A 14,266-nucleotide genomic window follows, 5' to 3' on the forward strand; every position below is an offset into this window, starting at 1 on the left:
TTTAAAGATTTTTAAAATATTTGTTGTTAATATAATCTTATTTTTTAAAATAAATGTTCGTTCATAATAGTAATAATATTTTTTAAACAAAATATTAATTATTTCCGTTCAAAATTAATGGTAAAAATATTTTGAATCTTTTTTAAGTTGGATATTATCGAAAATATTATTAAAATTTTTGAAAATTTAGAAGGGTATTTTTTTATTATTATTTTATTATAGTTTCATGTATTCACTTTCAGACGGCCTACGATAGCGACTCAATTGGGCCCATTCAGACGGCCTACAATAGCGACTCAATTGGGCCCATTTCGGCCCAACTTTATCGATCTACAAAATCTCTTTGATTAGATTTTTTTTAATACCAATTGTGTCCTTTCACTATCCTTGGACCGCTAAATGTTTTATTCATTATTCATCGATTATAATAATGTTTTTAATTAATGGTAATAATATTTTTAAACTTTTGAAAAGTTATAGGTAAAAAAAAAAAAAAAAAAAAAAAAAAAAAAAAAAAAAAAAAAAAAGCTCAAATAANGGTGTCCCCTTTTCTTGGACCTTTGAATCCACAAGTACCAGCGGAGGACCACTTGTTCTCAGCTCCGGGTCTGGTCCTTTAGGCGAGGCTCTTGACTTTATAGGGTGGTTCCCGGTTCAGGAATTCGTGGTTGGTTGACTTGAGAAAGATCAGTTAAAGAATTCATCTTGAGTTTCGGCTTTCTCTTGTGAAATGGTCTCAAAAATAGGGGGAGGAGTCCGTGTTTCGTCTTGACTTGAATCGTATGTTTGTAACAACGGGGACAGAATTTTCTCAATTCCAATCGACTAGGCGTATTGTGTCGGTTCAAATGTTTTTTTTTATTAGTTTAACATTTTTTTTATTAAAATCATAAAAAAAAAAGTACGTACATACTTACAAAAATGATCTTTGCTGGCGAAATCTCCCGACCTTAATAATAACTTGGTGAGAGTCTAAAAAATCATTTTATAAACACGGAATGAATGTGGATAACGAAAGGTTCAATCACTAAAATTAGTTTGTATCTATTTGGTTCATAGATCTTAAAAATATGTAATAGATATCTAAATTGTTAATTTTGTGTCTATTTTGTCCGTGATTTTTAAGAATGTTAAGAAGTTTTTGAACTTTCAGTGACGTTGCAACGACGTACTCTTTAAAAATAAGGTAGCGAAATTCCTTGTCGAGTAAGTTTCGAACCGCACGAAAGTGTTATCTAGGCACTGTCTCGAAGAGAGGCTCGGTGAAATAGACATGTTTGTGAAGATGCCGACTACCTGCACCTGGACAGAAAGACCCTATGAAACTTCACTGTTCCCTAGGATTGGCTTTGGGCCTTTCCTGTGCAGGTTAGGTGGAAGGCGAAGAAGGCCTGAGCCATCAGTGAGATACCACTATGGAAGAGCTAGAACTCTAACCTTATGTCAGGCCCTACGGGCCAAGGGACAGTTTCAGGTAGACAGTTTCTATGGGGTGTAGGCTTCCCAAAAAGTAACAGAGATGTGCAAAGGTTTCCTCGGGCCAGACGGAGATTGGCCCTCTAGTGCAAAGGTAGAAGGGAACTTGACTACAAGACCCACTCGTCGAGCTGGGACGAAAGTCGGCCTTATTGATTCGACGGTGCCGAGTAGAAGGGTCGTAGTTCAACCGATAAAAATTACTTGAAAAATCATTGAAACATTTCAAATATAATATTAGCATCCAAAATGGAGAAAAATAACCTCTCCTATTAAAATTTATAAATAAAATGCTAAGTATCTGCTCTAACATAGATACTACAACTTAAATGTAGAAAACAGACGGTCGAGACTTAGATTTTATGGCCTCCTCAACTGGCATGATCATTTGTATATACGACTCTTGTCTTTACCTGTAAAAATGATATAGGTTGAGCATTTATAACTTCTCAGTAAGTAACACTATTATTTTTGATAAGAAAAAATGCAATCACATACAAGGTTCACAGTGGAATCTACTTTTCATCACTATTTCTAGGACATGATTCATGCATGAATTCACTATGTGGCCCCATATATGTACTTGTAGGCCTCACTATTGCCATTGCACAGTGGCTTGGGAGAGTCGATCGCGTACTAAGGATGGGCCCGTACACACATCTAGGCCTTTGCTTGGACTACGCTTATACTGGCATTGAGATGTTGTGGTTGTTATTTCAGTCTACCATTAGAGAGTTAAACATGTTTTGTCCTCATTCACATGCATCCTAGAAAAATTATCAAGAGATCGTCCAACATAAAATTGTTCTAAACAAAGCATTCTTAACCTTGAAATTCCTATTTTCATGATCACTCTCATTCGAATGTGATCACGATTCATTTATGTCTGTCCCCCTTAAACCAGATGTCACATATGTGTACGTGGAGTGGGAAATAAATGATAATAATATTTCCTAATATATTTTTGGAAGCTTTTTTTCGAATGAAAATCATAATAATAATTATCTCGAGTTTGATAGAAAATAATCACGAAAACAAATGGACTAAATTTTGATTATTTAGAAAGATAGAGATTAGACTCAAAATACACGAAGTTTTAACCTAATTTTTTACGAGTTAATAGACCGTTTTGAATTCAAAAACCATATTTTCGAAACTTGAACGATGGAACAAATGGACGTATAGGAGAAATTGATTCCACTCCATTAGATTTTTTTTTTTTTTTTTTTTTTTTGGTTATTTTAATACTTGTTTTTGCGTCGTTTTGAAGAACGTGTAGTGACGAGATAGATTCAAATTTATATTTGTTAATAGGTTTGGGTTTTTCAATTTTGTTGTGTGACTATGGTGCACCATGTCAGAACGTTAAAAAAAAAAAAAAAACGTTGTGATATCTCACATTGGTTGCAGAGGAGAACGAAACACCCTTTATAAAAGTGTGGACACGTTTCCTTACCAGACGCGTAATGGGGAAACCGATAAGAGAAAGCCCAAAAACCTTGATAGTATCTTGGATGAGCACCAATTCCCCTATATAACTCTGAAAGGGGAAAGTGCCCAACTTTGCTTCATATGACCCGATAACCCGACCTAGCTAGATTACCCAATCAAACCCTAAAAATTAAGAATATTTAACGTTTGTAACCGATGTTAGTGAAACTTGTAAATATTTGATATTTGAATGGGTTGCATGGCTGACGTTGTGGGGTTGGAGTATATAGGAGGGGATTGTCGAGGTACTATTCAGGAAAGGCGAGGTCGTTTGCTTGCATAGCGGATGCTCGATGTGTAGAAGACTTGAAGAAACCAACACATCCAGATGCGAAGAAAAGGAAGAAACATTCTGATTGCAAAGGAATCCATGTTTCTTCTCATCACTGTCGACGAGCTTCATCCACTCATTGTTCTATTCCCTTCTTTGCCTCATGATTCATTCATTGTTCATACCCCCTTTTCTCAATCAATCCCTTCTTGTAAATTGTTCTTTTTGATCATCTTTGTTGTTGATTTTGTTCGTTTGTGTATTGAAATGAGTTCGAAGTTTTGAGTTTAATATTTGATCCGTTGGTCGATTGATCTTTAATGTGTTCAAACGAGTTGAAATGCATGAATTTTAGTGTTTAATGTGTTGAAACGAGTTTGAATTGTGTGGATTTTAGAGTTCAACAACTAATCTCGATCTTTAATGTGTTCAAATGAGTTGAAATGTGTAAATTTTAGAGCTCAACTAGTGATATTCGATCTTTAAAATGGTTTTAATGTCTTATTCACTCCGTTATGTTTATATAATCATAATAATTTCGACAACCAAATTCAACGATTTGAGTTAATTAAGTACCTAATTACATATGCATTTTCCAGCGATATGACCGCATTACTTCTCGTTTTTCAATAGTAAAGACTTTCCTCACATACGAACACGAGTTCTTCCAACATATTTTGTCTTCACTCATATAGACGAAATGCTGCCTGTGAATGTTTGATTAATCCACCAGATCTAAATGGTGTGAAAGTTGTCTTATTTATAATCAAATAAATTACAAGTATATGGAAATAGTAATAAATGGAAATAACAATAGATGGAAAGATATCTATGATAATAAGACAAATATGAGATATTTGCCTTATAATAAAATATCAAATATAATATATATGGTAAACTATAATTTATTACTAAATATCTTAACACTGCCATACACTCATCATGATTATCGAACAATATCGATCCAAGTTCTTGCAGTAGAGTTTGCACACACACCGTTTGAGTTTAGGGTTTGATTCAAATAAATGAAATCTAATTTACCCCTTAAAATTAAAATTACATGAATTTATTATTAATTTTAAAATATACATTTTTAGTTACTCTATTTTCCGTATATATTAAACATTTTTTTCGTAGTTTGATTAATAAATATAAAGCAATTATTTAATTCCTAAAAGTCTCGGAGAGAGAATATTTTAAATAAAAATAAAATAAAAATAGTTATTTTAGTAATGATTTTAATTTTAATTTTCTACTTCCAACTAATTAGGTTAGGTTGATAGCGAGTAGATATTAGTAATAAAAAGTGAGTTGAAATAGAGAGCGGGAGAGTAGAACTTGCATTGGGCACCTGACCACTCGAGCGTGAGTAGAGATGTCTATAGGGTGGAACAAGGAAGCTTTTCTCGTGCCTGCTTCATACTCAATTTTCATTGAGTTCTCTGGTTTTTAAAAAATGTTTATTTAAAAAAAATTTAATCGATAATTCTATTTTTTTTAAGTATAGTTTCTATTGAAAAATTGAATACATCATAATAAATAAAAAAATATAACATAATGTTCAACATAATTTTGGCCTGAAATTTAGGCAGGCTCGAGGTGGAGATGAGAATAGAGAATATAATTTTCGTCACAACCTTGTTTAGTTAATGAAGAGAAATTTTTTATCATTTTTCGTTTAAATGGGAGTTCTCAACCTCATTTGATACGAGTCCCCACGGAACCTCGCTCCCGAGGTTAAAAAATAAAGTATAAATTTAGGGATATTTTTATTAAATTAACTTTTTTATTATTATTATCATTATTGTTTTCTTATTTAAAACAAAATTTGGTTTTAATTTTGAGGTGAAAATAAAAAGGGAAAAAAAGAGTAATAATAATGTGCGCCAATCAGTGTTGATTTTGTCCAGCTTCTCGAAGTAAAGTTTTGGCCTTGGCATATGCCGCCACGTGACCAGCAGATCCACTCCTCCGCCGGACATTTTTCCTCAGCTGAACTCCGGCGATTCATTTCCCGGCCAACTTCTCTCCATTTCCTCTTCGAACTTCTAATTCCAGGGCTCGCTTTTGATGGCCAAACCCAAGGCTCTGAGGCAAACCCTAGATTCCTACACTGTCAAACGCATCAACAAAACCATTAAAGGTAAAACAAGCCACTTCCTTCTCTTTCTCTTCTCCTTTTTTTTGTTGGAATCTTTCACATGGTCCCGTTTTCCCGTCTGTGTCTGATCTTCCGGAATTTTACGGTTTTTGTGCTTCTTAGCCGGCGACTGCGTGCTTATGAGGCCCTCTGAACCCTCGAAACCGTCGTATGTGGCCAAGATTGAGAAGATTGAGGCGGATTCTCGCGGAGCCAATGTGAAGGTCCATGTTCGCTGGTATTACCGGCCGGAGGAATCGATTGGTGGTCGGAGACAGTTTCATGGCTCGAAGGAGTTGTTTCTCTCCGACCATTACGACGTTCAAAGCGCAGATACCATCGAGGGAAAGTGTACGGTGCATACATTTAAGAATTATACCAAGCTTGATGCTGTTGGGAATGAGGACTATTTTTCCCGTTTCGACTATAATTCCGCTACTGGGGCTTTCACTCCCGATCGAGTGGCTGTGTGAGTTTCTTTTTAATTCAATTTTTGGTTTAGATATCCTGTTTGTGTGCTTTACATTCTGTACTCCTGAATTTGATCATTCTGATTTTACTTGAAAATCACTTGACATGGGAAGAAATTGGTTTCTGTAGATTTCTTTAGCAAAGTTTTACTAGTTTAGCTGCATTGTGGTTCCAGCATTGATTGTCTTGGTTTTCAGTTCATAACTCTTATACAGTTCATGAATTCAAGTACCAAAAGCTCTTTCAATTGATGTTCTTATTGCTATTTGAAGATCATTCTGTCCAGCATTCCTTTCTTTTTAACCGTTTTATGTATAGCATTACATGTCATTTAAGCTCATGAATCTCCTTTTTGCATAGCTTTACCCGTTTCTTCTGGTGCAAAATTTCAGTTGATTTTATGTTGCAGATATTGCAAATGTGAGATGCCTTATAATCCCGATGACCTAATGGTTCAGTGCGAGAGATGCAGTGATTGGTAAGCTGGGTGTGTATTATGCTATTGGTTTCTTTTGCAGCCTTAGCTTATGTGCTTATGAAGGTATTTATTGTTCATATTGGCTTGTGTATCTTCTGTAATTTGGAGCCTACGGAATAGAAGCATAATTACAGTAAAACAAATTGACGTAAATTTATCTGGAATTGTAATAATGTACATTCTTTCTTTCAAATCATAAATGAGAAGTAACCTATCTTGGTTTCTGGGTCCTTGCATAAACATTATCTACCCCAGATATGTGGCTCTGTTTGTTCTTTCTTTTCTCTTCATTTCTTTTTAATAGAGATGGAGTAAAAAATAGAAGAGTTCTGATCGACACAAGGATATTAGATAAAAAACTCTGGATGCTCTCTGAAGTGTTGAGCTTTGGCTTCTAGGATTCAGGTGGTGCGCATAAAATGTTACCCGGAGTCCAGAAATGCTTCACATAAGAGAAAAACATACTCTGTAGTTGTGAGATCCCACATCGGTTGGAGAGGGGAGCGACACATTCCTTATAAGGGTGTGAAAGTCTCTCCCTACCAGACACGTTTTAAAACCTTGAGGGGAAGTTCAGAAGGGAAAGCACAAAGAGGACAATATCTGCTACCAGTGGGCTTGGGTTGTTACAAATGGTATTAGAGCCAGATATCGAGCAGTTTGCCAGCAAGGATGTTGGCCCCGAAGGGAGGTGGATTGTGAGATCCCACATCGGTTGGAGAGGGGAACGAAACATTCCTTATAAGGGTGTAGAAATCTCTCTCTACCATATGCATTTTAAAACCTTGAGGGGAAGCCGAGAAGGGAAAACCCAAATTGGATAATATCTGCTAACAATGGGCTTGAGCTGTTATAGTAGTGAAGGATGACATTAAAGTCAAACATAAAATACATGGTTAGATATGAATGTATTCGTGACTGGTTCATATGAATCACTAGGAATCTTAGTTAATTGAAAAAACATGTTATTTCCTATACAAAAAAAAATTATTAGAAGATTTAATTTGAAATAGGAGTTATGCTTCAGCTGAAACAATTTTCCTTAATGATCTTATATTTATATTGATCAAAGATATTGGAAATTAAAATGATTTAGGTTTCATTTAAATCTCATTTTAATTACAACATCCGATTAGCGTACTTTATGACCCTTTTGTAACTACACTAGGATGCTTTCCATAAAATTAGTAGATAAAGGCTTTTTGGCCTGCTTTTGGGTGTGATTCTTTTCATTTTCTTAATGAGAAATCTCTTTTATTGGAGATGTCCTCCAAGCTTCTAGGTTTAGGAATCATCTATATTTGGTTTCTTTGATGTCATCCCTTGTTGGCAACCCCTTGAACAAGGAAAAAGGGAATCCCTTGGCTTCAACGTACTACTACCTCATTCTTATGGAATTTAATGTTTCTATAATCTTTGGTTGGAAAGCAACGACAGGATTTTACTGACAAGGAAACCCATATAGTGAAGTTCATTTACAGTGTTTTTTGTGTAGCACTCAAATCATGTAAATTATACCTTTTGTTCAATAGCTGTAGTTTAGTTGGAACTTTACATTAATTGGAAGTGTTTAATTGATTTACCTTTGATGTCTGCTTTGCTAAGATACTTTGTGAAGCATTCGCTCGATGTATGGCTTTATAGCATAAAATCTGAATCTTAAAGTGGATGATATTTTTGATTTAGGTTTCATCCTGCTTGTATAGAAATGTCTGCAGAAAAAGCTAAAAAACTTGACCACTTCTTCTGTGAAAGTTGTTCTCCAGAGGGTCAAAAGAAGTTGCAGAATTCACAGTCTACATCTAAAATTGCAGAGACAAAGGTATTTGTAAAGCTGCTGAATATAAATGCCCTTTGTTGAATGTCACTGTTTGGATTGTTTGTTTTGGTCAAACTGCATAATCTAGTTCCATCTTGTTTTAGTGAGCCTTAAGGTAGCAGGTGACAATCATATCATGCACATTCTTTTTTAGTTTTTGGTTGAAGTTGATTCTTCTCTTAGGTATCTCCTCCTCATTTTAATGGCAACCAAATGTATTAAGGTTCGATAGTGATGTTATGGGAGTAGTCAAAATGTGCCCAAGTTGGCTCAAACATTCACAAAAAGAAAAGAAAAACTTGGAGACCTTTTGAACATGGAAGTGTTACTAGTAGGCTTGGTTACGGTAATAATAATGTGGGCGAGTTAGATGCTTAGTTCAAGCTTTCATTTCATTTTGATTAGACTTATATTGTGGTAATCTTTAGCGTGACGAATAGTGGTTGGTTTTTGTTATGAAAAGATGGTGGTATTATGATGAATAATATGTTCCAATGTTGTTGCAGGTGGATTCAAAACGACGACGGAGGTGATGATAGTGTAAATAAACAAAATACATTGACTTAGAGTCGTTAAGAACCCGAGCTTCCAAATTCCTAATGAGTTGGAACAACTGCATAGATTTAGGATCATGTAAATACTACCTCCTGTGTGTGTCCACATTCATTTCTAGAAGAGGGACTGGTTTGAAATGTACTGAAGTTCTTTTATTTGAATATAGGATCAACCATCACGAGAAAAATAACTCATGTATCTTATAAAAATTGTGAGGTGTCTTCATTTGTTCGATGTGAAATCTTCAACATGCTCCTCAAGAGGGTATCCCCTCTAGGTTCACATTTCTTGGTTCTCGAAAATACCCTCTAGATTCACCATTCTTGGCTCTCAATTTTTGATCGATTATTTATTTGGGTTTTTTTGATGCTATATGAGATAAACTTGAGGTTTCATCTCAAAACGGTAAAGAGTAGCTTATGTATTTTTTAAAGATGGGTTAGTCTCTTCATCTTTTCAATGGGTGAGGGAGATTAGCCTCGTTTGATCGAAAATTTACTAAAATATTTGGAAAGTCGCGAGGGAGATCAAAATGTGGATATCAAGATTGAAGTTTTAAAGATGATAAATTTTACGTATTTGGTCACGATGGTACTTCCCTATCAATCATTAGCTTCAACTATTTCTAGTTGACCAATTATGTAATCAATCCATATGTAATCAATCAACCAATACATTATATTAATAAAAGTGTGTTTACTTGTTCGTTGGGTGGAAGTGCTCTTTAACGGAACTTTTTCTTAGCTGATCAAACAAAGAAACTACGGATTTTGCATGGTGGGTTAGAAGTACTTGAGTTATCCATTTTATTATGATGAATTGGAATGGTGAACCTCTTCTATGAATTGGAACAAGAGTATTCAAAGTAGTTCGACTGGCTCATTTCATACTAGAAAAGTTTGTGGATGAACAAGGATGAATTTTACTTCACCTATCCATTCTAGTTTGAGAGTGGTCTTCATGCACCGACCACTCTACTCTACAGGCAGCACCGATTCATTTGTGGTCTATTGTTGATACTTATCTATACACAACCCATCGAGCAAAAGACATGAAAGTCAAATGTCTCATTTATACAATTTATACAATTTTCTCTATTGGCTTCCCTTCCATCTTTAATATACCATAGAACTTGAAGTTTATATTTACCCTCCAAAACTGTTAAACATCTACCTTACCTAATCTAATTAAAAAACTGAATTGATTATATCCATAATTTCAACTCTTTTTTAAGGATAATTTAAAAGTTAACATTTCATCTCTATGGTTCGGTTCGGTAAAACTTAATGAGTAGTTTAGTTTTCACCGTTAGAAACTATTAATGTCAATCCCGTACTCAACCCGACAGTGAATTCTAAAGCTAAAGGTTACAGAATTCAAGCTTTGACACTGCCAGAATAAGCTCCCTTCTTGTTAATTGTTCTGATAGCAGTTCAGTTGCAGTAATGCCATAGGCTTATCACAAACTAATGAAATCAAAGTTTTTTCACATTGAACTCATCTGATATGAGTATTATTTGCTGGTAAAGCTATTAAAAATGGTTGTCTTCTCATTTGTCCTTGCAAATAATGTTCATTTCTGCTCACTCGACGACAACTCGTCCACCGGGTACCAGTGTCGGTTGAAAAACCAAAGAGAATCGGCTTCAACTGCATAGCCATCGTGGTTCCTGTTCCAACTGAAATATGCATGAGTTCGATTCTTGATATCAAATATGGCATGCCCGAAGCTTGCTTCACGATACACCGAGTACGAAGGCTGTGGCTCCGTCATACTGCATCACGAAACAAATGAGTTTATGGTTTATAATATGAACAAGCAGGAAACAAGTTATACTGTGAATTCATTGGTAGGATATAAAATGAGATATTGAAAGTTTACTTTGTTGCTAGGCCTTCAAGGTTTCCTCCATCACCTATTGTTATGTATACAGGTGCAGATTGATCCTTCACAGGAACACAACGGCCATTCACTATGTTGTATGCAATATTTGAAATCCTTTGCTGTATTTAGCATGAGATAATTGTTCTGTGTTACGAACAGCGAACGAAATCTTACAAGATATGAAAAAACTTCGGTTGCGACTCGTTCATGTTAGTAATAGTAACCGTCATCAAATTCTAGCTTGCACTCATTACAGAAGTTTGTTTTCTTTTAATGCTATCTGAGAGAGAGTTTCCAAGAAAATTCATAGAATAGAGAATGTAATAGTCCAAGCCCATCGCTAGCAGATATTGTCCTCTTTTGGGTTTTCTTTTTCGGGCTTCCCCTTAAGGTTTTTTAAACGTGTGTACTAGAGAGAGGTTTCCACACCCTTATAAAGAATGTTTCATTCTCCTCCCCAACCGATATAGGATCTCACAATCCACCCCCCTTTAGGGTCCAACGTCCTCGCTGACACTCGTTCCCTTCTCCAATCGATGTGGGACTCCCCAATCCATCCCCCTTCGAAGCCCAGCGTTTTTGCTGGCACACCGCCTCGTGTCCACCCCCTTTGGGGCTCAGCCTCCTTTCTAGCACATCGCCTAGTGTCTGGCTCTAATACCATTTGTAACGGTTCAAACCTACCACTAGCAGATATTGTCCTCTTTGGGCTTTCCCTTTCGGGCTTCCCTTCAAGGTTTTTAAAACACGTCTGCTAGAGTGAGGCTTCCACACCCTTATAAAGAATGTTTCGTTCTCCTCCCCCAACCAATGTGGGATAGAAAATTGGAACGATTTCCATGAAACCAAACATAACGAATAGACTTGAACCAATCCTTTGAGTCTTACTCCTCTCAAACATACAAATTATGACAGGCAACAGTGGTAGGATTGGAAAGGAATGTTAAGAAGAGGAAGTGCTTACAGATCTTTCATAGGCATGGACATGGCCAGCAAAGACGACATCGACTTTGTATTTCACAAACCATGACTCGTACATTACTCGCATAGTTTCTCCTTCCATGTAATGATAGTTATAGCTGTTGTACCATGGAGAATGCATCAGAACAATCAACCATGGTGTTTCGCTTCTGTTCACTTTTGGGAACTCCATTTCAAGCCATTTGTATTGAGGAGTGTATTTACCTAGAAACATTATCAAATGGAACGAATGTTGGCTTGATTTTGTTAGATTCAAATCTCTTTGTGTCGTTTTTCGGACATTCTTTCGTGGAATGGGGCTTATTTTTCTATATGCCCTTGTATTTTCTTTTTTAATACCTTAGGAAGTGTTGATAAAGGAGAATGCTGATAAAACTAAAGGAAGTGTTACCATAAGCTGAATAGGAAGCCAAGACTATGATGTATGAAGGACCTCTTTTGATCGAGTACCAAAACGGAGCTGTGCTCTCAGAGGCTTTATAAGGGACGTGATAACGGTTTGTATATGGCTTGAACGGCTCGGTTTCGCCCTGCAAAAGAAACATGCTTGTCAAACATATCATACTTTTATGTAGGAAACCTAATTTGAGCCATTTGCATACTTACAATTTCAGGGACAAAATCAATTTCATGATTTCCTGCGGTCCATATCCAAGGCTGATAGGCAGTGCTTCTCTCCGTGAATCTTCCCCATGTATCCCATCTTACATTATCATGAAATGGATAGTTATCAGCATAAGATAGATCCCCCACAAACAAAACTGCTTTCCCTTTATGTGGATTTTGTTCATAATGAGTCAACGTTATATTCGAATCAAAACTCTGGCCAAGATCCCCTGCAAATGACGTCAAACACCATGACATTGAACATACAAGTCGGAGCAACCAACTCAACAAGGCGTTAAAAAAACTACCCCAACAACGCTTAAGTATCAGATAGCTAAGCTAGAATTCTAGTGGAAGGAACATTTCAGCAAGCTTCTATGAACAACAAACAGACAACTATGGCATGAGAAATTAACTCACCGATGAGACCGAACGTATAGGGAACATCCAGACCGACTTCTGGAGGAGTGACGAACCAGAATGTTCTTGGAGAGTACCCAATTCCCACTTCATAGAAGTATTTGGTGTTGTACTGCCAAAAGGTAAGTTAGAGAATTCAGAATCCCTACAGAGAAGAACAAGAGTTGCCTTGATCTTGACAAGTAATGTAGATTGAATTGAATTATCTGTACCTTCAAGTTTGAAATGGTGCAGTGATGAATGTAGCCAGAAGTGTAGTTATAGAACTTATAAGTATATACTTTTCCAAAAGCCTGTTTCTTAAGCTTGCTTTTCTCACTCCAATACAATACTTTATTTGATCCTGCTTCATTTGGAGTCACCCATGAAACAATCACTGCCTTCCCTTCATGATCTCCTTGGGTGATATGAACCTTCAACGATCAAAACATCCAATAACAAAACAGAAGTGGACAAAAAAAGGCTAAAATTGTAGCCCACAGGCAGTCATTAGATCCTCAAAGACAATCAAGATCAAACTTCAAATGGAATAGCTCAAGAGTTCAAATACACCAAAGTCTAAGGTAGTTTACTAGATATCGGACTCAGAAATCCTATATTCAAAGCTATGGATCACCACATTGATACTCACTTGTTGTATATGGTATTAATTTTCAAGTCCTCAAATGAGTGATGGCCTTAAGAGTATGAACAAAAGACTAGAACTATACCATAACTAGTCAGCCTACACTTAAGAATTTAATGATAGTTTTGTTGTAGCGTAAGCGGAAGGAAGATCGTTCGCACTCATATGCCCACAAACAGAAATTAAACAAAGAGACACAAAGATTTACGTAATTCGGAGAGAAGAAATTCACCTATATCCACGAGTAGCAACTTATCTGAATAATCAAAGTGTTTAGAAAGTGTATATCTCACACTCTCACCGTACAAAATGAGAATATATATCAAAATAGTTATGAATTAAATGAGAGTCAATAACCAAAATAAACGAGAATACGAACCATCAAGGGCTATTAACTAAATGAGCATTATGACAATGTATCTTCACGACAAGTTACAACAAGTTTAACAGAGAAAGAAGAACAAATGAAGTGGAAATTTAAGGAAAGAGAGACCTGCTGAGGAGCATTATAACCAGGAGGCAGAGCAAAAACATCACTGTCAAGAGGCATATCCACAGTTTTCTCAACATTCCTCACAAACCGGCTTGTTTCGCTGCCATTGCAGACCTCCACGACATTCAAAACAAGAATCAAAACAGCAAAAGAAGCAGAAAACGAAAAATCCACAACTCTCATCCTCACCACTCTGTTCTAATGGCGATTCCCAAATCTCAATCTCAGAAAGCCAAAACAAACCACCACTCTGCAAGAACCCTCCCCCAATAAATCCGACCAAAATATCATCAAAAGAACACAAAAAATTTTAAAAAAATCTAAAGATAAGTCAATGCTCAGTCGTTCTCCGCAGCAAAGTCCACTCTGAAATAGTTGGATGCGATCACTGAATGTTCATATTTGAGAAACTGGAGAGACCCATGACGGCATATTCCCATTTGACTTCGTGGATGCCTTTGATTCCATCGAATTTGATCAAACGAAGGATCATTCCTTTTCATTCCCATATTTCATTTTTACCTTCACGTCGTTCTCGTCTCGCGCTTACTTCTC

At 36.1% G+C, this 14,266-nt stretch overlaps 2 protein-coding genes across 4 annotated transcripts; one reads left to right on the forward strand and one right to left on the reverse strand.

Annotated features, from left to right (window-relative positions):
- Window positions 1-5,118: 5,118 nt before the first annotated feature.
- Window positions 5,119-8,935, forward strand: LOC111470155 (chromatin remodeling protein EBS). Of its 3 annotated transcripts, XM_023115681.1 has the most exons (6): window positions 5,119-5,243; window positions 5,290-5,381; window positions 5,502-5,847; window positions 6,259-6,327; window positions 8,014-8,149; window positions 8,653-8,935. In XM_023115681.1, the coding sequence occupies exons 1-6, from the start codon at window positions 5,179-5,181 to the stop codon at window positions 8,677-8,679; spliced, it is 735 nt and encodes a 244-aa protein (XP_022971449.1). In that variant the 5' UTR covers window positions 5,119-5,178; the 3' UTR covers window positions 8,680-8,935. The 3 variants fall into 3 exon arrangements, with proteins under 3 accessions (XP_022971449.1, XP_022971431.1, XP_022971440.1); XM_023115663.1 differs by having other exon boundaries at window positions 5,119-5,381; XM_023115672.1 differs by lacking the exon at window positions 8,653-8,935 and having other exon boundaries at window positions 5,119-5,381; window positions 6,259-6,336; window positions 8,014-8,095.
- Window positions 8,936-10,036: 1,101 nt separating this feature from the next.
- LOC111469666 (purple acid phosphatase 2-like) lies at window positions 10,037-14,266 on the reverse strand. The gene is made up of 8 exons (XM_023115022.1): window positions 13,712-14,266; window positions 12,806-13,006; window positions 12,594-12,705; window positions 12,174-12,403; window positions 11,959-12,097; window positions 11,551-11,771; window positions 10,584-10,705; window positions 10,037-10,476 (listed from the first exon to the last, which is right to left on the reverse strand). Exons 1-8 carry the CDS (start codon window positions 13,892-13,894, stop codon window positions 10,275-10,277), a joined length of 1,410 nt encoding a protein of 469 aa, XP_022970790.1. The 5' UTR covers window positions 13,895-14,266; the 3' UTR covers window positions 10,037-10,274.

Source organism: Cucurbita maxima, unplaced genomic scaffold (genome assembly GCF_002738345.1).
Source record: "Cucurbita maxima cultivar Rimu unplaced genomic scaffold, Cmax_1.0 Cma_Scf00002, whole genome shotgun sequence".
In the NCBI taxonomy this organism is placed as follows: Eukaryota; Viridiplantae; Streptophyta; class Magnoliopsida; order Cucurbitales; family Cucurbitaceae; genus Cucurbita; species Cucurbita maxima.

Bases quoted from the DNA above. Each gene is read 5' to 3' on its own strand.
- LOC111470155 (XM_023115681.1), top strand. From the start codon at position 5,179: ATGCCGCCACGTGACCAGCAGATCCACTCCTCCGCCGGACATTTTTCC. The intron at 5,244-5,289 runs ATTCATTTCCCG...TTCGAACTTCTA, and splicing joins TCCTCAGCTGAACTCCGGCG to ATTCCAGGGCTCGCTTTTGA. The intron at 8,150-8,652 runs GTATTTGTAAAG...ATGTTGTTGCAG, and splicing joins CTAAAATTGCAGAGACAAAG to GTGGATTCAAAACGACGACG.
- LOC111469666 (XM_023115022.1), bottom strand. From the start codon at position 13,894: ATGAGAGTTGTGGATTTTTCGTTTTCTGCTTCTTTTGCTGTTTTGATT. The intron at 13,007-13,711 runs GTCTCTCTTTCC...TGATCGTTGAAG, and splicing joins GTTATAATGCTCCTCAGCAG to GTTCATATCACCCAAGGAGA. The intron at 11,772-11,958 runs GTAACACTTCCT...TAATGTTTCTAG, and splicing joins GGCTTCCTATTCAGCTTATG to GTAAATACACTCCTCAATAC.